General features: G+C 40.2%; 1 protein-coding gene across 1 annotated transcript; it reads right to left on the bottom strand.

The window, feature by feature from the left end:
- Positions 1-2,836: 2,836 nt before the first annotated feature.
- On the bottom strand, positions 2,837-27,536 carry DNAAF10 (dynein axonemal assembly factor 10). Its single transcript, XM_080686262.1, has 8 exons — positions 27,235-27,536; positions 16,994-17,094; positions 14,376-14,506; positions 12,156-12,257; positions 10,139-10,254; positions 9,099-9,233; positions 6,275-6,372; positions 2,837-3,777 (listed from the first exon to the last, which is right to left on the bottom strand). Exons 1-8 carry the CDS (start codon positions 27,415-27,417, stop codon positions 3,570-3,572), a joined length of 1,074 nt encoding a protein of 357 aa, XP_080542388.1. The 5' UTR covers positions 27,418-27,536; the 3' UTR covers positions 2,837-3,569.
- Between the last annotated feature and the right edge of the window lie 157 nt (positions 27,537-27,693).

Below are 27,693 nucleotides of genomic sequence, written 5' to 3'. Positions count from 1 at the left end.
TGAGAGACAATGGGGCTGTGGAGCGGCTGCGATGGGAACCAGTGCCAGCCCCTGCCAGGCCACCACCCAGGGTCTCTCCATCCCTCCCTCTTCAGTGCTTCCATGCTCTCTCCTGATTTCATCAGAATCCTTTCCAAATCAATAGGATTTATGACCTTAAAGTAGTGAAAACTGATTGGGAAAATGCATCAAACAGCTGCCACCTATATATTAAAAATATGTAGGTTAAGAGTCTGAGTATTAGAGATGGACAAACCATGTTTCTATGCCTGTCAGCGGTGGTGGGGCTCCTGGCACGCAGCTTAGCCTCTCGGAGGTTGTTCAGTTGCAAAGGTCTACAACAGTGGTCGGCGAACTGCGGCTCACGAGCCACATGCGGCTCTTTGGCCCCTTGAGTGTGGCTCTTCCACAAAATACCACGGCCTGGGCGAGTCTATTTTGAAGAAGTGGCGTTAGAAGAAGTTTAAGTTTAAAAAATTTGGCTCTCAAAAGAAATTTCAATTGTTGTCCTGTTGATATTTGGCTCTGTTGACTAATGAGTTTGCCGACCACTGGTCTACAATAGTACTGACCTCAGAGTTTCATGGTGAAGATCAAAGAATATAAAGCAGCAGAAACACTTAACATAGTGACTGGCACAGAGTGAGTGCTCAGGAAATATTAGCTGCTATTGTCAGGATTATCTTTATGTACGTTCTCTCAGTCAAGCCTCTCTAGAGATGTGCCAGCGGCTTTCCCTCTGGTCCCACTCCTCACCACTCTCTTCAATTACCTGCAGAGTAGAAAGAGTGAGGCCACTGATGTCTCTCCTGTCCACCGAGCTTTGCTAACGGGTTTGGGAAATCTGCAGCCCCATTGGCCCTTAGTGGGTAAGTAGACTCTTCTCAGATTCCTGGGTCTGTCTTCTTCAGGTTCTGTGATCTCCCAGGAGTTCAGGGACCCTGGGTGGGTGGTAACAATTTCCCCTGGTCCATTGTGGGAGCCCTGGCTCAGTCAGTGTGAGGGCCAGGCCAGCAAGCAAAGGGTTCCAAACCTGTTCCAGAGCCCTCTGAGTGTGAATGTTATCTCTCACCAGATAAGGGGCTGTGCCCAGCCCAGATCAAACACTTGTTTATCTGCAGGGTGCTGAAAGCCAAACCGCTGCTTCTGTTCTTCCCTGGTCCTTTATTTGCTTACTCTTATCGCCTCTGACCTGTGGTGTTGTTTGCGCACCTGATCTGTTTCTGGCTCAGTTAGACTGAGAGTGCCCTGCTCCTCGGGGCGAGGGGGAGTGGGAGGGGGAAGCAGAATGGAGTGTGGAGTGGACTCCTTAGGTGGCACAGGGAGAAGAGTGCTGGAATAGGGGGTCAGGCAATGTCGCACCTGAGTCTGTCTCACCTGAGTCTGTCTCTAAGGGATTCTGGGCTCATTGGACTGCAAGGGCTCTCTCAGAGCTGACATTCCAATCTGCTACAAAAGACCCAGTGTGAGCATTCCTAAGCATAAGAAAAGTTGAAGATTTAAAATGAGCAGAAAGTGTGCGTGCCTTCAGCCTCCTGGGTGAGGGAGAGTTGTGAGTCTCTGACCACACTGTTTGTGTTGCTTATTTTAGCTGTGTGGTCCACTGAGCCAAAAGGTTAGATGGGAGGCCAGCTCATTGACTTGTTCGTGCAGAAATAGCTTGAAAAAACAATGACCATATCCCATGCAAATTCAGAGCAAGGAAGGTGGTGGGGGAGAGGAAGTTAGGTGGTGGTATAAAGAAGTCCTTACTTTGAGAAATACTACTTCATATTATAATCAGAACTTATAGAATGAATCGGTGGTGGGAGGTGGAGGCATATATACTATTTTAGTGTACAAGATAATTCCTCACTTTATAAAAAGTCCAATGTTTCCTCCTGGAAGTCATCTCTCATGGTGCACTAAAAATAAGGTTGAATCTAGAATAAAGCTAATCATACGACTTTTGAAGTGTTATCACATACAGAATGTTACTTTTCATAAACACTCCCATTTGGGGAAGAACCTTCTCTAAGATAATGTCTTTCTTGAGGCCCAATTTGACGTGTGTGCCTACAGTAAAATGAACAGGAAAGGTTTTGCCAGCTGCATTTGAAAGACAAAAACCATTTTCTTCTGTGACGAAAGGTTTGCAATGCCCACATTTCCCCACAAGAGGTCAGGGCATCACAGGGTCTTTACCTAGGAGAGTGCCTCCTTCCAGGGGAAGACAATTCACTGAAAGTGGTCAGGCAGATAACAACAGTAGTGTCTCAGTGTAACTGAAAACTCCAAGTATTTGCCAGGCCCTTGTCTGGGCCTATGCAGGAGGTACCCAATCCATGTATCTCTCTCACATTGATATTTCTCTCTCTTTCTCCCTCTTTCTCCCTCCCTTCCACTCTCTCTAAAAATCAATGGGGAAAAAATCCTCATGTGAGGATTAAAAACAAACAAATAAAAACCAAACAAAAAGCAGGGATAGGTATTTTTAAAGTTCAATTTAATTTTACTTTCATAATTATGTCCATAGTATTGTCCTATCCAAGATTCTGGGGTTGTTTTTTTTTAGTTAATTTTCTGAATTTAATATTCCAAACAAGTGACTTTCCAAGAACCCCTGAAATCACATGAATTTCATATATTACGAATGTTTTAGGTGCTCTGTCTCTTGAATGCAGGAGGGAGGGTAGGCTTAATGAAAGTGTGATACAATTAATACCTCTGAGCTTAGCCAAAGATCTGAACAGTGAAGAAACAAAGTGAATAAGAGGTACTTATTAAGCATTTATAAAGCAAAAGAAGTGATGGTGTTTATTTTATTACTACTAAGTTCAAAGAATCAGATCTACCATAGATTTCAAAAACAAAAATTTATTCATAAAATATATTAAAAAGTTTGACAAAAAGTAAAGTTACAAAACCCCAAAACTTGAACATCTCAACATCACTTACCATAGTCAACAATGGAAAGTCTCACTAATTTAATTCCGTTTCTAGGTACAAAAGAGGTCTCTGAAAATCACAGTATTTCATTTTATGAGTTACACTGCTAAACATTATCCAAATCTATTTTGACCGCACACTATGGTTATTTTGTGAAGTAATGTTTTGTACTGAAACTGAGTGACTGTGAAAGCTCTGAGTATATTTATGAAGGTTAATTCACAGTAGTTTTACCAAGGCAAACCATCCTAAACCAAATGAAGTGATCCCTACCATGACCTTGTGAACACTGAAATGCAACACAAGTGTTTATTATAAAATATGGAATTTGGGGACACAGAACAAATGTAAATATGGTGAAATATAGACAAGTACCAACTTTTATCAGAAATGGAGGGAGAGGAACAAAGCTGGCTCTGGAGAACGTGGTGCCCCCTGTGCAGCAGCAAACCAGTGACCATCCAGGTGGCTGGAACTCACCGCTGGGCATTCCACACCAAGAGAGGCGAGCCTGAGGTTTGCATCTGGGCCTTTTTCATCAGTCAAATCCAGCCTTGTCCAAGGAGAGTCAGAGGATGCAGAGCACATTCTAAATTCTCTGAGTGTTCCGCTGGAAGGTTTCAAAGTCCAAAATCTTCAGATCAAATTTTATGGAGTTTTGTAATAATCAGTACTCTCACCATTTGATCAAATGAACTACAGATGCAGAGGCCCCTTTTATCCGGACTCCAGTCCAAACTGGAAATGGGCTGGGTAGACAACGTAACATTCTGCAAAAGGCTGACCGAACCCGCAACTCCCATCTCTACTCCCTCGGAATCTTTCTTTGACCGCTGAACAGGGTATTCGCTGAAAGCAAGAATAAAGAGATACAGCATGTGTAAAGGCAAAAGCTGCAACTACCATTTGCAGAACCCGTCCAAACACTTCCAGAATGGATGGCAGACACTTGATCCACCCATTCTCTGAGCTCCATGCCAGATCCCAGGACCTCTGTATACCACTCTATGAGCAGGTACTGCTGGGAGGAGATTTTAGACCTAAACATCATTGCTTCAAAACGCAAAAAAAAGCCATTCTGAACCATGTGATTTTCTTTCAGCTGAAAATATAAATTTATAATAAGAAGAGTTGAAAGCAAACAAGTTATAAATACTATTTGGGCTAAATTTGAGAGAGGGGAAAAGAAACATCCCTCTTGGCATGAAGATGTGTTCCTAGTGAAATACTAGGGTATTGCTCCTCCTTAAAAGGCCTTTTAAAGCCTGTGAGGTATCAACTATGATACTACCTGTATTTTATAAATGCTAAGAAAGGCCAGGAGTTTCAGGATATAAAGCAACAGAGAAGCAGAGCAGAAATACAAGAAGTGATAGGTAGATAACCTACTGTTCTTTCTTCCTCTCAGACCCTACAATTCCTTTTGATAGCCAACAGATTTTTTTTTCGTATCTCTTGGCAAAGGCTACAGCAATATAGTATTTAATAAATAACAAAGACTTTTCAAACCCTCCAGACTGTTAAAGTTTTGAGATTTTCAAAATATGCAACAATAACAAAAAAATCAGCATGTTGGGGGCCATTCATTCATAAAACAATTTCTAAATGACTAGATGAGTTACCTTAGGAATTCTTGGTTAGGTGCTTAAGAAATATTTATAGTTTAATGGAATTACTACCAAGGGAGACTGGCAAAAACCAGATCTCCTTTGCTGGTATAATACCTGAGAGCAAAGCTCCAAACCAATTTGAAGATTAGACTAGATATTTGTTATGGTAAAGGTTCAAGTTTATTTTGAGATAAGCTACAAATTTCTAATTGCATACCGACCCAACTTCACTGGTATTAATTAAATCCACAAGAGTCAAAAATTCCAGCTACAAACATGGTTGCATATCATAAGGAAAACAACTCCACGTGTGGATTGCCAAGAAAACTTGGACTCAGTGCTTCCAGTTAGCAGCCTAAAGAGTCTGGTCCTCAGGTCGAACAGTGAGGTGCCGCTGCACGGCTCAGAGGGATCTGCAGAGTCTATCCCAGAGGAAAGACGGGTTGGAACAGTCAGGGAGGAACAATGGACAAAAGTGCTGAGAAAAGGGAAATTACCAAATAACCTATCTACCAGGCATTCTCCCAGATCTCTCAACACTTTCCCTCTGATTTTTATTCACAGAAACTATATAGTTTTGATCTAAAGCATTCACTCCTGGTTTTTGGTCAGCTATATTCCTAAATGCTTTTGTAGCCCTATTTTTTAGAACCCCTTCTAACTTCTAAAAGGAGCTAATAAACAGAAAAGTATTTTGTGGTCTGGCCAGTGTAGCTCAGAGGTTGAGCACTGACCCATGAACCAAGATGTCCCCAGTTTGATTCCCAATAGGGGCACATGCCCCATCTGTGGGCTCAATCCCCACCAAAGGTCATGCGGGAGGTGGCCGATTGATATCTCTCTCTCATCGATGTTTCTATCTCTCTATCCTTCTCCCTTCCCCTCTCTCTAAAATCAATAAAAACATATTTAAAAAAAATAAAAGTATTTTGTAAATGTGAAAGTCCCACAAGCATTAAAGATGGTATTTTTATTTTCTTTCTTTTTTCAAACATTATCTTTCATTTATGGCTTGTGTTTATTTCTTTTTTTCCCCCTTGGGTGATGTTTACAGAAAGAAGAGAACCATTAATGTAGTTTTTATCAGGCCTTTTAAATGAGCAGCTACTAGTAACTCCACCTTCAGGCCCTTGGGATTCAGAGCGCAGTGCATGGTAAGCTTTCCCTGTCACTCACCATGCCTATGGTATGCAGAAAGCAAACTCAACGACAAGGCTTTTCCTGGATATCAATCAGGGCCCTCGGGCTCTGTTCTGGTTCTATCACAAGGATGTTATCTGAACTTGGGCAACTGAATTATTAGGATCTAAAACTAACAATTTCAACCCTTTTCCTATCTTCTAGAGGTAGTGTTCTAACGACCCGATTATAATATTTCACAAAAGCTTTTGCAGAAAGTTTTCCTTAAAAAAAAAAAAAAAAATACAGCAAAAATCCATGATTTCAAATCTATGAAAAGAATTGTTCCTGGCCCCTGACCGCACTACAATATATGGAAGACAACTAAATAACAAACATATTTAATGAGTCAAAAGATTACTATTTAGTATGTGTAAAAGAAGTAAATTTGTTTTTAAAATGCTTAGAAAATAATACTTATGTAATACAATAAAATTTAAAATCATAGCAAAATGAACTAAGTCAGAGGAGGAAAATAAGGGGAAAAAGTTCAATCTATTCCTACTTCACGCCCACAAGTGACCCAAAAACGAGCCGGGTGCAGAGCAGAGACTTACTACTTCCAGAGGTGGAGGCCGCCGGCGCCTCCTGCTGTCAGAAACAGCTCTCGGTTCTGGGGCAGGTGTCGGACCTGCCATACAGTAGATTTATGAGCCTAAACAGTAGGAGAGGCACACAACGTGGTTATAAGTTTGTATGACAAAGACTGCCCTGGAAGAGAAACTGCAAATAAAGAAATCTTTCTTCTATCTTTTCAACAACTGCTATAAAAGTAATTATTTTTCTGGTCCTTCTCTTTATAATAGCTCCAAAGATTTAGAAGAACCCATCAGAAATCAGGAAAAAAACGTAATTTTTCTTTATTGCTTTATGAAACAAAGTTGTACTGGATTTTTTTTTTAATGTGTTATCAGATTAAAAGTCTATATGCATGCATATAAGAGTAACCAACGGATGCAAAACATTGGGGGGTGAGGGCATGTATGGGAGTGGGGTGAGGGGGGCAATGGTAAGATATGTACACATATAATACCTTAATAAAAAAAAAAAAAAGAAAAAAAAGTCTAAGTTTATAGTACCATATAAACTATGCAAATAGATTTCATACATTTATGTCTCCAGCTCACTCTGAAGAGCAAAAGAAACGTAAAATACAAACCACATACTTCTTCCTAAGGGAAAATAAAGATAGATTGAACTTTTAAAAAATAAACTTTATTGCCCTAGCCAGTTGCTCAGTGGATAGAGTGTCAGCCTGCGGACTGAAGGGTCCCAGGTTCAATTCCAGCCAAGGGCACATGCCCAGGTTGCAGGCTCAATCCCCAGAAGGGGGCATGCAGAAGGCAGCTGGTCAATGATTCTCTCTCATCATTGATGTTTCTATCTTTCTCTCTCCCTCTCCCTTCCTCTCTGAAATAAAAAATATATATATATTAAAAAAATAAACTTTATTTTTTAGTGTTTTTTAGGTTCACAGCAAAACTGAGTGGATAGTACTGAGAGTTCCCACAGACAGAATAAAATTTAACTGAAAGCTCCCAGAACTTTATTTTCAATCTACACTATTGGACTTGTCTGGTTTTCAAAATAAGGGCCATAAGGACTTATGTACAGTGTTTATGGTCATAATATACATCTACATCTACACAATGGAATACTATGCTGCTATAAAAACGAAGGAACTTTTACCATTTGCAACAGCATGGATGGAACTGGAGAGCATTATGCTAAGCAAAATAAGCCAGTTGGGGAAAGATAAATACCACGCGATCTCACTTATATGTGGGATATAATGATCAACATAAACTGATGAACAAAAACAGATCCAGAGACAAGGTAGTACTGAACAGACCATCCAACCTCAGAGAGAAGGCAGGGGAGGGGAGGGGGGTTAGAGATCAATCAAAGGACTTGTATGCATGCATATTAGCATAACCAATGGACAGATACTGGGGCGGTAGGGGCTTTCCCTCAGAGGTGGGGTCAATTGGGAAAAAAGGAGACTTGTTATACTTAAAAGAAAAAAACTGCAAAAAAAACCCACATCTCAAAATATACACTTTAAGTGTGTGAGTCCTCAAGTGATTAGGTTCAAGCTCTTAAAACTTATTTTAATTTTGTTTTGTAGTTTAAAAACAAATTAAGCTGGAAGATGATAAAAAAACCCCAAACCAAGATGAGATATGACCTCTTAAAATACAACAGTCATTTATTTGTCAGACTAAGCAATTACTAGATTAACTAAATGTAAGAAAAAAATTTTGAAGATAACACTATAATTTATAGCTAATAAGAAACATGTTGCAGTTGTATATAAAACAACTTAGTAAAGAGTTTTATGTTGATAGATACTTAATATACTCTGAAACAATGAAGTCAAAACAATATTAAAAAATATATTTATCTTGTTAAGAATTTAGTTCATCAGGCAGTGGCAGTAATTTACATGCAATAATAATTGCTGTAATAATAAGACAAAATAGGAACATTTGGGAAGTACTACTGAATCCATGGTTAGAGTGAGAAAAGGAGTGAATTTTTATTTCCTGAAAAACTTATATATTTTAATCTCATGCAAACTACAAATCTGTAACCGACCTTTATTTTTATAACGGAGGAAGCTCAGACTCACATTTCTCACCCATCTCTTGCAAATGAGAGGATGTTTCAGCATGAATTTTATGCAATCCCCTCACTTCTGACACCATTTTAACAAGTATTTTCCCTTTGCCCTGTTTTCTTCATCTATTTTTCTAACATTGTAATACCACATTTCCTTCTAAGCTTCGACAAATACTATTCAAACAAGGCAAAGTATGTATGTATATAAGTGTGAATAAAAGAATAAATACATTTTTGAGCACCTACTATGTATCAATCACAGTGATTAACACTTTAAATAATTTTATTTAATATAACAAACTGGAATATAAAATAAAATGTGATTAAATGACTATATATATATGTTGATATATTTTGAAAAGTATATAATTAGTATTATACTAAGGTGTATATTGGTATACACCTATGAGTATATAATTAGGTATAAATACAAATATTATATATTTATTAGGAAATGCAAGGCTAGTATGTTTATCACATACTTGTCATCAGCTACTTTTCCTATGATTGCTCCTTAAACTATAAAATAAGATTCCTATCCAACTGAGGCCTTTATTATAATCAAGAAGTCTAAAACTGATAAGCTTTCTGAAAGTACTCTTTGTCGAGAAAACCTTGTCAAGATCCCACAAGAATTTATTAAAAATAGCTCCCTTCCCATAAAGACCTGGAAGGCACCTTGGTGACTAATTCTATTTATTAGTCTAAAACAAGCTAAGAACATTCCTCTTCATAGAAAGGCATTCCCCTCAGATTTACCTTTTCTGAAACAGAAGCAAAACCTTTGGTTGGGTGCTGTGTTCTCATGTCAAAAACATGAAACTTTCCTTCCAGAGACGTAGCAACTAACTTATTCATACTTATATCTTTTCTGTCAAACTCCAGGCTACATACCTGAAAATACAGAATATTTATTATTGATGGTCTAATGAATATTATTCAGTAGGTTATTTTAAGCTAAGTAAAACAACTTTAAAATTATTAGCTCATGTGAAAGCATTTAAACGGAATCAATACATTAAAAACTTTTAAACCATAAAAAAAAATTCTTCTTGGTTAATAAGATCAAACTATCCTGAGTTCCCCAATTATTGTGCACAGTTAAGTCAAGGCTGACTTTAGGAAACAGGAAGGAGCTACATTGCTCATGAGAGGCATACAACTCAGGAACCTAAAATCTGAAAGGCTATTACTATTTTAGGGTTCCTATTCGCAGAAAAAAGCCTCTTATGTGCTCATTTTGATATGACAACGCGCAATGCACAATGTCCACAGTCCGCAACAGGGGCTGGCGACTCACCAGCACTGCCATACCACATCTGGGTGTGTGTTCACTTTCCAAAAGAGGGTCCACGATTTTCAAAGGGCTCAGAGCCCCAAAAGGTTAAGAACCACTGGTAGAGTGGTTGTACTGAGATGAGTTATTAGAATCACCTTCCTTTTGTAGTAGTTCAGAGGTAGGTGAAAACATGCTCAGAGAAATTAAAAATAATCCAAATGGCCCTAGTTGGTTTGGCTCAGTAGATGGAGCATAGGCCTGCGGACTGAAGGGTCCCAGGTTCAATTCTGGTCAAGTGCTCATACCTTGGTTGCAGGCTCCCTGGCCCTGGTCAGGGTGCATGCAGGAGGCAATCAATCAATGTGTCTCTCTCACATCAATATTTCTCCCTGTCTCTCCCTCTCCCTTCCACTCTCTTTAAAAACCAATGAAAAAATATCCTCAGGTGAGGATTAACATACATACATACATACATACATACATACATAAATAAATATAAAAGAATCCAAATGTACATTACCCCATTCTTAATGTTTGTCTCCCACCGCAATGACATACTTCTGAGATCAAACAGTTTGATATCACCGTTGTCATAGCCAGCACAAACAACACGTTCCTCTTGATTATACGCATTACCTACAGATCAAGACAACATTCCAGATATTTATAAATGCTAATCTGAAGGCTGGTAAAATAATTTTATGAACCAATGCATATCATTTGTACTGAATCAGATTTTACAAAATCACATTGGGTAGAATCTCATGTTACCGATCCTGACAGGACATCAGATTATTAATTTGGTATTTGATATAGTTATTTTAAAGCTCATTTTATAGTGAAGGGATATGCGAGAATATTATTGACTTCTAAGACCATCTAAACACCTCTGGCTGTGGGTATGAGCCATCTTTAAAGCAATTTCTACCACTACAGTATTTCCTCTACATACTTGGACACTTTTCAAGCTATTCCTTATACTTGAAATTTCCTTCCAATTTCAGGGGTTCAAATTCTGTATGTCCTTTTGGTCAAAAATGCCCCCTCACCCTGGTCATCTTTCTCTTGGGATTCCTTCTGCATTTGTCCATGTCTCTCATGACCTTTTATCACTCCTACCTTGTACTATAAATTTTTAAATATATTTTTATTGATTTCAGAGAGAAAGGGAGAGGAGAGAGTGAGAGAGAAACATCAATGGGAGAATCATTGATCAGCTGCATCCTGCACATCCCCTACTGGGGATCAAGCCCACAACCCAGGCATGTGCCCTTGACCAGAATTGAATCTGGGACCCTTCAGTCCATAGACCAATGCTCTATCCACTGAGTCCAACCAGCCAGGGCTGTACTATAATTAATGTAGATATCATGTCTTCTTTACTAAACTATAAGCATCTTGATGCAGATAACACATCTGTTTAACCTTTATATGCCCACCGCTTTGAGTCTCTTAGGCATTCATAAAAATTTGTCAAATCAATGGATTTTCTTTTTAAACTTAAGCACCTATATTTAAAATTGTACTTATGTTCCTTAGATCAATGATGAAAGGCTTTAATGAGCCCAAAGGTAATTACTTTTTAATTATTAAACCAAGTTTTAGATGATGATTCCAAATACTAACCCTGAAATTTCTCCCCAAGCATATGTCTTAAGTTTATATAATTGCTTACAAAATATACACACATAGTAATTCCCATACAACAATTTATTTTTTATAGTGAAAGTCTAAAACTTTCCTCTAATTAAATAACAGTGCAATTTTAAAATAACATAAAAAGTTGAACAAATCACATGTATTGTTAAATCCTACTTTTAATGTCTGTTATCTACATAGGATTATACTAAGAAAAGAGGGAAATAAAATAGACATTTAAAACTAAATATGGCCTATACCTCTTACTAGCAAAAATTATTTTAATTTTGGTGCTCAGCAAGATACAGGGTAAACATCAATTAGTCCTACAAAACCAGCATTCACTTTAAATATATTAACAGAGAAACACAGTTGTCAAATTTATAAGAAATAATTTCATAATGGTATAACTACTTTCTAGAAAATAAACATACTCTATAGAGAGTATAATGTAAGATCTGTAAGGTTACCATTTGCCCTTGAGGCTCTACTTAGCTCCATTACTGGCATTTGGTTCCTACTGGGTCAATATTATCTAGTTAAACACAAGTACACAGTAACAGCAAATTATTTTTGAGCACTTAATAATCTAAGCACAATACATATATTAACTTTTTGAATCCTCATAACAACACTATTAAGTAAATTCTATTATTACTTTCATTTACAAATGAAGCTACCAAGAAACAGAGATGCTTCATAACTTGCCAATAAGTCACACAGCCAATAAGTAGACCATGAGACTTCAAACCCAGGCCTCAGAGGATGACATTAACCACCATGTCTATTTGCCTCAATAAACTGCCAGAATAATCCACAGACTATGAACAGACCACCAGGAATTCCTTGAAGCTTTTACCATTGGATACTTCAAATCCAAGAGTTCTTCAATAACTCACCAAACGCCACAGTCCAACAGTCTCTCTTGTTTTCTCCCTGTACGGGTTCCATATTAGCAACAGGATCGTCTTTCTGCCTTGGGTCCCACACCTTCACAGTTCCTGCCATACATAAAAGTGCACTGGCAAAATTCAACAGCAAATAATGGCATTTCTTTTCTGTATTCTCTTCCTATGGCTTCCTGTATACATGGTAATATTATAGATGTTATAACACCTGAAAAAATATTCACATTTTTCTAACTTCTAAGTGGGTAAGTTGTACTTAATATCAGAGATATAACCCATATGTCTGACTTACTAGTAAATTTCCAAATAGATATACAGAAAAGCCAACAACTGTTCCTAAATTATCAACACGGTATGATTGACAAGGCAAACACAGATGTTATGCAATTCAAATCACACTTTATTTTCTTTGCTTAAGCCTAAAACTAATGTATTAGTTACTTAGAATAATACCAGTGCCATTTAAATTATTTCCTTACTACCCATATAACTATTGACATTATTCTTTATATGGAAGAATAAACTAATTTTTACATCTACGATTTCTTACATTGGGTTTTAGAATACTATTTCATATAATTAAGTTTAATTTCCCTGTGGCAATAGAGAACAGGGAAATATTAAATAAAATTAACAGGGCAGGAGTGGGCTGGAAGAGGTCAATGGGGGAAAAAGGGAGACATATGTAATACTTCCAATAATAAAGAATTATTTTAAAAAATTAACAAATAATTCTTAATTTAATTTCAACTTCCTCATTTTAATGCAAATTACAGGACTGCTAAGTAAATGATGTCATTGCTTCTGAGAAACACAAATGCATGTAATAAAATGGCTAAAAGGCAAGTACCTGAGAGAGAATAGGAAAAGCATTTTTAAAAAATCCTTAAGAGGGATAATAAATGTAGAAAAGGGGGCACTATTCCACTTGATTTATTTCCAAGAATAAAATAAAATTGTTGATTAAGAAGATGTGTTAAGGAGAAAAAAATTCCTGCAAATATGACAAGACATATATCACTCCACTAGCTTCATACAAATTGATAAAATTTATATTAAGTTTGTAACAGTTACTTGAACAAAGAACATAAACAAACAATTCAAACAGCAAAATTAACTGGTAAATAAATACTATACAGAAATAAATTAACACAAGTTGGAATGGTGTACCATTTTTACCTAAAAAATTAGGAAAATCAATGCTGATAGGGTAGACTGGAAATCTATTTCTTCCATTGTAGCTGATAAGGTAAAAAGATACTTTGGAAAATTTGACAGCAAATTTTAAAAGCCACAACACACATTTATTCCAAAAGAGTTATATACATAATGATACTTATTTATTATTTTTAAGTCACTCTCCCAAAACAATAAACAAAAATTTGAGGTAAACAAAAAATTGAATGCTTATTAACAGGGGTATGGTTAGAACATTGTGACACCTCCACAGGATGGAAGGTGACGTAGTCATTAAAATGTAAGTATGAAAACAGCAACATTTACATATGACAAAATATTAAATGGAAAAAGTAAGATATAAAACCATACACACACTGGTAGCTACTCATTGTTGTATATAAGACTGGAAAGAAAAGCACACCTAATAGTTATGCTGGTGTGGTGGACTGAATGCTGTTTTTCCTTCTATATTCTGTATTGTTTCTAGGGTTGGAAAGAATATTTGATTTTAAAAACAGAGCCGCTCTTGAGTAACTATCAGAAAATTCCCCTCTCTTTTCTTTTAAGACTTGTCCATTTTTAGTCACCGCAAGGCAAAAAGCACTTGGTGTCCTTGGAGCTTTCTACAATGCTCAGCGGAAGGATCACAGAATTTCAGTGTTCAACGTGACAATTTTCACAAGTACTGATTCTGCTTTTTAAAAAAGGAAAAGCTGCCACCCACATTATATTGTCAGCTGCCTCAAAAACCGATAAAGAAATATGAAATCCTTCAAGGTTCATATGAAACTATGGTTATTAGTAGTTGAATTTGCTCAAAACTAAAATAGTTAAGTACTTTTCCTCTATCTCAAAATACTCAAGAATGAAACACTTTAGGGATATGCAATCAAACCTGCCTATTAAAAAAGCAGAGTGTTAGATTTAGTGGGTAAGGGTTACTGCGGATTTCCACACAGAGAGGATATACTGTTGTATAGAGATTTATTTTAAAAAAAATTAAAATACTGTACATAAAATACTTTGACTTACCATCTCGGCTGCCAGTCACAATTTCAGGTGCTCCTTCCCCAATTCCTAGTCCACCTACACCATCTATAGTATTTATAATTTCTTTATGGCCCTTTGCGGAATACACTGGGTACTCTGGAGCTTCCAAATTCCTAAACAATAGAAGACAGCTTCTTACTTACAAACATTTAGTTCACTACTAAAATGTAAGAATGCATTCCATATTTAGATTTTTGTTTAAAAATAAGGATTTGACTATGAATTTATATAAATACTCCCAATTTCTTCCCTCCACTTTAGCATCTTTTAAGCCCTCAATGAGAATGGTCATTATTCGACTTGGAATTCAAACCCATGTCCACTTTACTTAGTGTTCTTCATAGATGAATTACCAGGTCTGCTTATTAATAAGTGCGGATTCACAGGCTCCTCCCCAGACATCATTAATAAGGATCTCTGGGATGGGGTCCCAAACCTGTGGACTCTTTGCTGACTGAAGTCTGATAATTACTGCTTTAAATATAAAGTAAAAGGATTTAGAATGTTTCCAAAGTTGGCCTTGGTAGTTTCATCTTGAGATCTTCTGAGGTCTATTTTATTATATGAATAGTGTGTACTAGGTACACGTTTTCCACTTTATCATTTATTATTTTCTCAGAGTTCCATATTGATTTTTCATCTAATTATGTATTCTTCAGTTTATCATCATGCTGGTCACAAATATGAGAGTCAAACTAGCTGAAGTTTGTCTAATTCTAGGCTATTTAAGAGAAAGAAATGCAAGAAAGTAGCTACTATTACGTGTGCTTGAGTCTACAGGAGATGGCTGGATAATGAATGGCTCAAGTAGGTTATAGCAATACATCCCTTTTCTCGCTTGCTCCCCTTCTTTTGCTTTTCTATTGGAGCTTCTATCCACATTTCTCTTTAACAAGTCAGGTTTCAATAACTTACACTTAAACAAAATGAACATAGCTTTTCATGATGTAATCCCAACTTATGAGCCAAAATGTGTAAAATTTCACTTAGCAAATTTGAGATAGTTCAACCTAGTTTAGACATGATGTTTATCTTTATAGCATTACTGTGAAAGAAACAGGAGACTAAACAGGATTGAGGTTCTACTTAAAAGACTATTTTTACAGATTTTTAAAAAACATTATTTTTTAAATATAAACAAAAGACATCAATGAAAATAGGTCAGTAGTACCTGTTCTACTCTATTAGGAAGAAAGTCAACTGTTACATTTGTTCTATATTCTTGTGCTGAAATATATTTATTTTTTAAAATAATATTCAGACAAGTCTCTCTCCCAATTTCTTTGAAAGTATATGACATAGCATGTGAGGACTAATGCATTGTAATAAATGCTAACTTAATTATTAAGCAGTTAAAGCAAGGATAAATTAAAATAGCTTCATTATGTTTTATATTAGGAGCCTAAGACAGATAAATAGGTCAAAGTAATTTAATTACAAAGTAGCAGATTCTAAGTGAGAAATCCAAAAAGGTCACATTAGAAAACAGGCAGGAAAGACGGTTTCTCTCTAGAACATCAGTGTGTACTTCAGATGATTAAGAGATATTCCTAAAAAATAGAGAATTTTGAATTCACTCAATTCTAATTTAAATATAAAAAAATAACTCTAAAAAAAGGAGATATATGTACTACTATGTGTAATACTTTAAACAATAAAATAAAATTTAAAAAAAGAAAATAACTCTTGGTAAAACATGAAAATTAAAAGCATTTGGCACAATTATGATTTTGCTGATTCAAAACAGGTTTATCTTGATTTGCTCAACAGATGTGTTCCTAAAAAGTTGTGCTTAGATGTTAGCTAACATATTAAAAGAACTTCAAATGAATTGGGAGCTCCACATTAAAAAATTAAAACAAACAAAAGCTCAGTGTATCATTCTGTAATGTCAAATGTACTGCTGAAATGCACACAGTATCTAATTTCCCCCCATGTTATTCATGTGTATTGTTTTTTAATTATTTTATTGATTTTTTACAGAGAGGAAGGGAGAGAGATAGAGAGTTAGAAACATCGATGAGAGAGAAACATCGATCAGCTGCCTTTTGCACACCTCCCACTGGGGATGTGCCCGCAACCAAGGTTCATGCCCTTGACTGGAACTGAACCTGGGACCCTTCATTCCGCAGGCCGACACTCTATCCCAGCCATGGGCAAACTACGGCCCGCGGGCCGGATCCGGCTGTTCTATCCGGTTCTCTTGCTCTCCCCTCCGCTCCTTTACTTTGAATTTATATTAGTTCACACAAACACTCCATCCATGCTTTTGTTCCGGCCCTCCGGTCCAGTTTAAGAACCCATTGTGGCCCTCGAGTCAAAAAGTTTGCCCACCCCTGCTCTATCCACTGAGCCAAACCAGTTAGGGCTACATGTGTATTTTTATAGATTGCATCCTTCAAGGTGGAAGGGAATAACCCTTTATTTACAAATACAAGTTATTAAATAGTAGCATCAAACAGCATATGTAGAAATACTGATAACATTATTTTAAATACCTAAAGCCTAAAGATAAATTAGAATTCTCTTTCACAGGAAGAGTAATAAGACTATCAAAGAAACTGTTATCTCAGGTCTTACCACTAATTAAGTAATCTTACCATATATGAAGGTTTCCAGCAAAATCTCCAGTAGCTAAATATCTCTGCTGTAAGGATGCTGCACCAAATGTTCCACATTTAATGGGTTTGGCCTTTTCAATCTTGATAAAAGGGAGGGAGAGAAGATATATTATTTATGTCAGCTATTTATAATCATGATATTTACAGCCTTATTAAAGGGTTTACATAAGGTGGTAATATAAAAAGCAATTAAAACTTATGATAAAAATGATCATGCTTTCCTTTAGTCATCCTATGTAATAAAAGGCTAATATGCAAATCAATCCAACAGCAGAATGACTGGTTGCTATGCTACGCACTAACCACCAGGGAGCAGACGCACAATGCAGGAGCTGCCCCTGGTGGTCAGTGCGCTCTCATAAGGGGAGCGCAGCTCAGCCAGAAGCCGGGCTCACAGCTGGTGAGCACAGCGGCGATGGTGGCAGCCTCTCCTGCCTCCTCAGCAGCGCTAAGGATGTCTGACTGCTGCGAACATCCCCTGAGGGCTCCCGGACTGCAAGAGGGCCCAGGGCGGGCTGAGGGATGCCCCTCTTAACCCTCCCATGTACACAAATTTCGTGTACTAGGCCTCTAGTTCTTCTATAGTTTAAAAGTATGTAACTGTCAAAAAGAATGAGTTTTAATTTTGCCTTTCCTTTCATCTCGCTAATGAGATGTTCAAATGCTGATAACTCTACCATCTCCATTCATTTGCAAATATGAACATCTCTGCATTTAATGTGGTATTCTCTTTTAATATCCTCTGTAGAAATGAGAACATAATGAAGATATTGCTCTTTCCAGATGGCTACAGGAACAAAAATTTTTATGAGTATTTCATAATTTTCCCTGCAGAACCCTCTAAACTGAGAATGTTTATGTCCTGTTCTCTGTGGGACCTTTTCAATCATAGAGATTTGTATACCTGTGTGTACCAAAGGCACCACTATTAGTATGGATTAGCCAATCTTTTCATGTTCCTTTCATTTAACAGGCTACTGCTCTGAGTATTATATATAATCACATTAGTAAAATAACTATATACCAATGCACTACTTAAAGCATGCGGCTTATGGAAGTCACATGAAGAAGAACATATCACAGAAAGGATCCTTGAAATTATCTAATACTACCCCTCTGTCATAGATAAAGATATCCAAGTCTAGAGCTTTATAGCTTTGCCCAACTCGAGCATTCAACATTTACTAGTAATGAGTCCCTACTATATGGAAGTCAATGAACTAGGCCAGGGGTGGGCAAACTTTTTGACTTGAGGGCCACTATGGGTTCTTAAACTGGACCGGAGGGCCGGAACAAAAGCATGGATGGAGTGTTTGTGTGAACTAATATAAATTCAAAGTAAAGGAGCAGAGGGGAGAGCAAGAGAACCGGATAGAACAGCTGGATCCGGCCCGTGGGCCATAGTTTGCCCACAGCTGAACTAGGCAGAAGAAGACATAAAGATGAGTAAGACTGACCATTCCCTCAAGGAGTTTACAGCCCAAATACAGTAGTCCCCCGTTATCAATGGGGGATATATGTTCCAATACCCCCAGTAAATGCTTGAAACAGAAGATAGTACTGAACCCTATATACACTATGTTTTTTCCTATACATACCTATAATTAAGTTTAATTTATAAATCAGGCACAGTAAGAGATTAACAATCCTATCTAATAAAAGAGTAATATGCAAATTAACCATCACCCCGCTATACCACAAGCCACGCCCACCAGCCAATCAGGAGCGAATATGCAAATAAACCCAACCAAGATGGCTATGGCTACAGAGAGCAGGAGGGAGGCTTGGGTTTCCCTGGCAATGGAGGAAGCCAAGCTTTCTGCCTGCCCTTGCCGGCCTAGGCCTCCACTCAAGGCTACAAAGTTTCAGTGATAGAAGATACATAAATCCAAACAGAAATGGCGGCAGCCACGGAGCTGGAAAGAGCAGGAGGCTAGGGTTGCCCCTGGTGATGGAGGAAGCCAAGCTTCTGAAGCCCTGGCCTGCCTTGGCCTCCACTTAAGGCTACAAAGTTTCAATTATAGAAGATAAATAAATCCCAATAGAAATGGATACCACCACCGAGCAAGCAGGAGGCTTGGCTCTGCTCCATGCTACAAAGTTTCAATTGTAGAAGATAAATAAATCCTAGATACCAGGGCCTCTGCTTGGGTCGCCGGGGGGCGTGGCCGGACTGCAAACCACCACAGGCCCCTCGCCCAGGCCGCCCCACGCCCCAAGGGAACCCCCATCCTGATCCGGGACACCTTTCAGGGCAAACCAGATGGCCCCCACCCGTTCACCAGGCCTCTATCCTATCTAATAAAAGAGTAATATGCAGATTGACCATCACTCCAACACACAAGATGGCTGCCCCCATGTGGACACAAGATGGCCACCACAAGATGGCCTGCAGGGGAGGGCAGTTGGGAGGGACCAGGCCTGCAGGGAAGGGCAGTTGGAGGGGACCCAGGCCTGCAGGAGAGAGCAGTTGGGTGGGACCAGGCGTGCAGGGGAGGGCAGTTAGGGGCAAACAGGCTGGCAGGGGAGCAGTTAGGCATCAATCAGGCTGGCAGGGGAGTTAGGGTGTGATCAGGCTGGCAGGCAAGCGAGCATTTGGGAGCCAGCAGTCTGGGATTGTGAGAGGGATGTCCGACTGCCCGTTTAGGCCCGATCCCCTGGGATCGGGCCTAAACGGGCAGTCGGACATCCCTCGAGGGGTCCCAGATTGGAGAGGGTGCAGGCTGGGCTGAGGGACCCCCCCCCCCCGTGCACAAATTTTGTGCACCGGGCCTCTAGTAACTAAATAATAAAATAGAACAATTATAACAATATACTGTAATAAGAGTTATGTGAATGGCTCTGGGCATTAATAAAAATAAGGGTTATTTTTACACAAGTGCTGTGGTGCTGAAACCTATATGATAACCATGGCAGCTACTAAGTGACTAACAGGCAGGGAGCATATACATCATGCCATCCTACCAGTGTGGGACAGAGTAGGATGGCATGAGATTTCAACACACTACTCAGATTGTCATGCAATTTAAAACTTATGAATGTTTATTTATTGCCTTTTCCATTTAATATTTTCAGACCATGGGTAATAGAAACTGTGGAAAACAAAACCATGAATGGGGGTGGGGGACTACAGGATCAGTTCCTACCTGACTCCTCCTACATATACACATGCATTATGCTACTCTCACCTACTCCCACCGCTGTGGAACTTTCATTACTCGTTTACTTCCTGATGTTTCTAATTTCTCCAGGTCCCCACTGACCCCAACTTCACCTCCCAGGTCACTGACAGCCCTCCTGAAGTCTGCTTTTCCTTCTGGTTTGGCTGGGAAACTCTGGACAATCTATAATCAGATAAGGCCACTAGTTGATGCCTGTCCCACACTATATTCTGGCCTTATAATATCACCTTCCATTTACTGTCAGCCTCAATATGGTAAAACTATTCCTCATATTTGGTGTCTACAACTTTTATATTTTTTATTCTTAATGTTTATATAATACAGTTCTCTCTAAAAATTCAAACAAAACAAGACAAAAGGGCAAAAAGTCAGTCTTCCTTTGATACTCCCCAGAAGTAATCCCCATCCTTTGAAACCTTTTTCTATACATTTACAAACACACATAAGTTTGTTTTAGTATAAAGAGGATCATCATATATTGGCCTTTGACTTGATTTTTTTTTTTTTCACTTAACAATATATCCAGATAAACTGTTTTCCCTACACAGAATTCTCCAGTTGCTAGGGCATCTCCCCTTGTAAACCTTCAGTTTCTGTGCCAATCTTCATCCCTCCCATTAAGGTGGGCCTGCTTCACACAATTTAAAAAATAATTTCCCTACCACTTTCAACATTTGGCTGGGCATTGCCATATAGGGTATACATAGCAACTTACAAACAAAAAGAAAAGAAAATTCACTTCACACAAACTGTAAACTTTCCTTTCATGGTTCAAAATACATCATTATATGGTACAAAGCTTTGGAAATTCTCAGCTTATTGAGCTTTCTCATGGTTTGGGATCTAGATAAATTGGCAGTTACTATGTAGCCAGGTATAAAACAAAGCATTCACAGCCTCCCTGGAATTGTCCTAAACAAAATTAGTTATCTAGCTGGAGGAGGTCGATGAGGGAAAAAGGGGAACATATGTAATACTTTCAACAATAAAGATTAAAAAAAAACTAGTCATCTACAAGAACATGGTTGTAAAGGACCATACTGATGAGAAGCACAGAACCATAGAATGTTGTCTTTCTTTATAATGCATAGGTTGTCCAAGATAACATCAGTTATTCACTGTATTAGATTGATATTATTTCAGTTATTTTTCCAATTTTATAAAGAAGAGTATCTTACAATGGGACAATACTGAGAATGTTTGTCAATGAACAAAGGAGTTTTCAAATCACGTGTCTTCCCCACCTGCTCCTTCCTTCAAACAAAAGTACCTGAAATAATCCTATATAATAAAAGCCTAATAGGCTGTGTCCAGTCGGCCATTCAACCAAAGCATAATATGCTAATGATATGCTAAGGCCGCTCAACCGCTTGCTATGATGTGCACTGACCACCCGGGAGCAGACAGTTGACCAGTCACTATGATGTGCACTGACCACCAGGGGCAGACAGTCAACTGGTTGACCAGTTGCTATGACGTGCACTGACCACCAGGGGGCAGATGCTCCGACCAGTAGGTTAGCTTGCTGCTGGGGTCTGGTCGATTGGGACTGAGTGAGAGGGCCGGACATGCCCTGGAGTCCTCCCGCGCTCCCTCCCCTGCTGGCCAACCTCCTGCTTCCCTCCCTGGCCCTGATTGCACACTGGTGGGGTCCCTCAGCCTGGCCTGCGCCCTCTCACAATCCGGGACCCCTCAGGGGATGTCGGAGAGCCGGTTTCGGCCTGATCCCACAGGCCAGGCCGAGGGACCCGACTGCTGCACGAATTCATGCACTGGGCCTCTAGTGATACATTGTAATAGTGATACAACACCTAATCAATGTGAGAACACAATTTCTATGGTTAAACTAATCCACAGCTCCAGCTTATGCCAACTGATGAAACAGCTCCACACTCCCTCCTCCCACTTGTTTCATAGCGGGTTTGGGTTTCTCCAGCTCTAAGTCATGGGTAATGGCTCCCACAGTCTGAGGCAGAGAGTGAAGACAGCCCTCTCAGTAAGAAGTAGGTGGGCCCTAATGGGCAAGAATATGGTGCCAGGGACTCAGAGCATTAGGAGGCCATGGGGAGCACCTCATATCCTAATATATAAAAAGCCAGGGGCCATCACGACCGAAACAACTGGACAATCGAACAGCAGGTTGCGTGGGGTGACAAGGCCAGCAGGGGGGTTGGTGAGGTACGACCAAACGACTGAACAGCAGGCTGCGTGGGGCGACCAGGCTGGCGCGGGGGGCAGTTGGGGGTGAACAGGCTGAGGGGGGGGAGTCAGGGGCAACAAGGCCGGCAGGGGGGCAGTTGGGGGCGACCAGGTCAGCAGGGGGTGCAATAAGGGGCGACCAGGCTGGTGGGCAGTTAGGGGCGACCAGGCCAGCAGAGGGGGGCAGTTGGGAGTGACCAGGCCGGCGGGGGGGGGGGGGGGGACAGTTCAGGGCAACAAGGCTTGTGGGGGGGAGGGGGCAACTGGGGGCAACCAGGACGGCAGGCAGAGGCAGTTACAGGTGATCAGGCTGGCAGGGGGGCAGTTAGGGGCGATTAGGCAAACAGGCAGGTGAGCATTTAGGAGCCAGTGGTCCCGGATTGTGAGAGTGATGTCTGACTGCCGATTTAGGCCCGATCCCCGGGATTGAGCCTAAACTGGCAGTTGGACATCCCCCAAGGGGTTCCGGATTGGAGAGGGTGCAGGCTGGGCTGAGGGGAGCCCCCCACCATGCACGAATTTCGTGCACCAGGCCTCTAGTCTACATTAATAAAAGAGAAAGATTCAAATTGACCATACCTTCGTGACACCAACCAGCCAATCAGGAGTGAGTATGCAAATTAACCCAACAAAGATGGTGGGTTAATTTGCATATGCAGGCGCCGAGCAGCCGGGGGTCGGGATGCTTGCATTGTCGCCATGGCAACGACGCAGGCATTCTGCACTGCCTCAGCCACTCCAGGCCTCTGGGTAGTGTGGGAAGGTGGAAAGGCGGCTCCAGTCAGAATGAAGGCGGTACTGGCAGCCAGGGGAAGGAAGGCCCATTCTTGCATGAATCTTTGTGCATCAGGCCTCTAATCTATCTATCTATCTATCTATCTATCTATCTATCTATCTATCTATATATATACATATAAGACTAATATGCAAAGTGTCCCCTCAGGAGTTCGACCGCTTGCTATGTGCACTAACCACCAGGGGGCAGCGCAGACCATGGTGGGCAACCAGCGGTGGTGGGGGGCTGCTGAGGGAGCGAGGGAAGGAAGAGGCGGGGAGGCAGGGAACCTTATCAGCCCTGATCGCCAGCCAGGCCTAGGGCCCCTACCAGTGCACGAATTTCATGCACCGGGCCTCTAGTTAGTATATATTAACTTTTGCTATATGGTAGTGGAAATAACCATCCATGATGGTCCTGTTTGACCCAGATGTTGGTTCTCTTTGCTACAATAAGTTAACATGATTAAAGAAGCCCCTGATAGATAATTCTAGTGAGAGCTATTTTTGTTCTGTCTGTGGGTGGGTCTAGTACAGCTTGTCAGTATTTCCTCCTCCACACCCTGGCACTACTTAATTAACATTAAAAGATTTAGCCAACCAAATGCTAACAAGTAGTGAATTCAGTGCCACAGGGGCTAAAAAGCAGAGCTGTATTAGCTCATTACTAAAGTTTAAAGTGTAAACATCCCCAAGTATATTGCTATTTTTCAGGGCTACCCCCAGTCCTTTGTGCCAATTAGAAAAAAAGTGCCTTTTACAGGTTGATGAAGTCTCAGGGGTAAGGCTTGATGAAAGAGGTAGATTTCAGCTCTCGTACTCTTGACCAAACATCCATGGGTGATGCAACAAACCGCTCAACTGTATATGGAGGCCTTGGTGTCATTCCCATCTATCTTCAGTAATAACATAAGGAAGGCACGAACAAAGATCCACTTTCTTCCTTCCTTTTTGTCTTGTATGCACAGGCTTTGACTTGAGGTGATCCCACAATGATAGAATCAAGTCTGTATCCTAATATTGTAATAAAATAATTCATCTAGCCCCAATGAAGTCAACCCTGGTACTCATTAGAATCATCTGGTGAAAGCTGAAAAAATACTGATGTCCAGACCTCACCCAGGTCTAAAAGCAAGAGTCCCAGTGCATCAGAACTTATAAGGGTGGGACCAAGCCATGAATATCTTAAAACACACACACAAACAGCAACAATACACGTTAAGAGTTAAGAATCACTGAACTTGTACTTAATCTATATTCTTTCACATTGCATCATCACAGCCAAATACAAGGTAAATTCTTAAATGCTTTCCCATTTTTTTTATCCTCTTTAGACAGCAGGCTCTTTAGGAGAAAGAACTCATCAATCAAATAGTTCTGGTCCTTCTTCAGAATAGTCCCTACATACAGGTGAAATAGAAAAAGTGGTTACTCCTAGGGTTGAGATCACGGGTGATGTTAATTTTCCTATCTACAGAGTGCCCCCCCCCCCCCAAAATGTATAGACACTTTTACAGCTGATTCTATTACATTTTGAAAATGAAATGTATTTTAATAAACACTGCCTTTATAATTATTCGAAGTGTGTATACATTTTTGAGGTCACCCTGTGTATTTCTACAATGTTCTATCATTAAGACATTACTTTTGCTAAAAAGCAAATTTATTTGAAAAACTCGTTAGAATCCTCTAGAAATTCTAGAAAAGACCAAAGAGCACTATTTCACTTTTGGAACAAGTGTATTCCTGCAATGTATACAAATCATAGTCTTATAAAAAAAAAATCACAAGTCTGGAGATGCTCTCTGGTTGAGCTTTGACTGGTATTTGTTCCTAATACTTCACCTTTAAATTTCTTTCTGCTATTCTAATGTTTCCCATTTGTTTAAACCCCTGACCCCAACTGTATAATCAATAAACCAATATTGAAATTACCCAAGTTACACTAAGTATATGATTATCTAACCACTAAGCTGTACACCTGAAACCAATACAAAATAAAATTTAAAGGGAAAAAATAAATTAGCCAAGTTATATCCTTTACAGACATCCATTTACTCATTCTTTTTTTAAATATATTTTATTGAATTTTTACAGAGAGGAAGGGAGAGGGACAGAGAGTTAGAAACATCGATGAGAGAGAAACATCGATCAGCTGCCTCCTGCACACTCCCCACTGGGGATGTGCCCACAACCAAGGTACATGCCCTTGACCGGAATCAAACCTGGGACCCTTGAATTCACAGGCCGACGCTCTATCCACTGAGCCAAACCAGTTAGGGCCACTTACTCATTCTTTTAACAAGTAATTTATTGAGTTACTGCTCCTTACATACCATATTAAAGAAATACACTGCCCTGGCCAGCGTGGCTCAGTTGGTTGGGTGTCCTCCCTTGCACTGGTTTTGATTCCAGATCAAGGCATACGCCAGGGTTTCGGGCTCAATCCCCAGAAGGGGGCGTGCAGGAGGCAACCCAGTGATGTTCAGCTCTCACACTGAAGTTTCTCTCAGTCTCTCCCCTGGCCCTCTCAGTCTAAAACGTCGATTAAAAAATATATATATATATTTTTTAAAAAACACACCATCCTTACTCTCCAGGAGCTTACAATCTAGAGATAAATGGAACAGAATGATATATTTCAGGCACAGAGAGTAAATACCACAAGAATGCAATGTAAGAAAGGTTACTTTGTGTGGGGATCAGGAAGGGACTTCACAAATCAAATAATCTGAACTGGACCTTAGAACAGCAACAGGTGACTGGGGCCAAGTGGTGAACAACTTAAGGAAACAGACAAAAGAACAAGCCATATTTACTGAGTCCCTGACTAGAGAAGACAAACTGAACAAGAAAACTGACACGCATAGACATTTAAAGTGGGATGGAGCCCAGCCTACCTTCTAATCTAAGCTTCCTATCGAAACTGTATTCATCCTTTACTTACCAGTTTAACCTCTGACTCCTCCAAGCAGATTCTCTCTATAGCTTTTGATCCCTGGAGTTGTCAACCTTCCCTGTAGTCTATTACAACCCTAAACACCTGAGTATGATCATTTTTTCCAGGTAACCCAAATCAAGGCACTTTTTAAAACTGTAAACAGGTATAAAAAGTGTTAGTTAACGTGATTCTTAAATTCTTTCACTAATGAGCTTTTCAAAACTTGTAAACGTGATCATGCCACACAATGCTTAAAGCCCTTCAATGATGTCGTTAATCTTAGGGGGAGAAAGGCATAAATTTTAAATGACGTATAGGTGTTGCAACGTTTGGTCCCTGCTTACCACTCCTGTTTCTTAAGAAGAGACTTTCTCCCATCGCTGAGCTTCCGCATAGGCCGTTTCCTATGGAAACCTCGTCCTTCACTCTTACTTTGGCCTAGTTAGTTTCTACTATTGATTTCAGCGAGGAAGAAAGGGGGCTGTTTTTACTCTCATAGAACCGTGTTCTTTTGTTTGAGAATTCATCTTGGTTTGTACTTATGCATTATTGGTTTGATTATTTAACCGATTCTCTCTCCCAAGAAAACTCCCTGAGATTGGGGATACTGTCATTCACACGCCTGGGAGGGAATACCAGGCAATCAACTGATACTTGTGGAAAGAATAAATGTTAAGTTAGGGGATCTCCTGCAATTACATGGCAGGCAAACCGGCGCCAGCTTTGGCTGTTTGCATGAAAAAGCATTTTACTAACAAGGCCCCCTATTCACAGACCCTCCAGTAACTGCGCACTGCCCCGAAGAGCTTCGCATTTAGACCCGGATTCGTCCCGTCACTTCCCGAGACCTCGCGCAGGACCGCAGGGGCCGCTGGAGGAGGGGCCGGGAGGGCGCGGACGGACTCGCCCGCTGAGGAGAACTCTGGGCTCGGGCAAAAGCACGTACGTCAGAAGTATTGCTCCATCTGCGATCAACTCCACTCCGCCCACGCGGCTCGAGCGGTGCTTTTGCGGGACACTGGACGGAAGCGTTGGCGTAATGCAGACCCCACGCTCCGAATTCGCACTCGCCCCCCAACGGTACTCCCAGATCCTGGACAAGGGCCGTCTCGCCCGGCACCCACCTCCCGGAGCAGCTTGAGGTCCCCGTGCTGGATCTCGTACAGCTGAATGACGCCGGTGCCCCGGGCGAAGTTGCCCATGGTCACAAACTTGGCGCTGCAGGGCACCCACTTACAGTCAAACACCGTGTAGTTGAGGCCTTTCTGGATGTGGGCAATGATCTGAGGCTTCTCGAAGGCCGACATGGTCCAGCCGACTTCTCCGCCAACGGGTACTTTCAGCCCCTGCCAAACCCCTAACCTGGAAACCAGACCCCAAACAGTTAGGACAGTTTGTCCCTTCCGCTCGCCGTACACGCCCCCTGACGCCCTACCAGTTGGACTTAGTTGTCTCAGATAATACCAGATGCATTACTGAAATCCTACGAGCTTTTTCTTCACCGGTGGCACAAACTTAGGTATCACCTTTACCTATTTCCTTTAGCACATACACAGATTCCAGGTCATAAGATGCTTTGGCGT

The sequence above is a fragment of the Plecotus auritus genome (assembly GCF_963455305.1).
Source record: "Plecotus auritus genome assembly, chromosome: 8".
Lineage (NCBI taxonomy): Eukaryota > Metazoa > Chordata > Mammalia > Chiroptera > Vespertilionidae > Plecotus > Plecotus auritus.
This window is presented reverse-complemented; position numbering and strand designations above follow the sequence as displayed.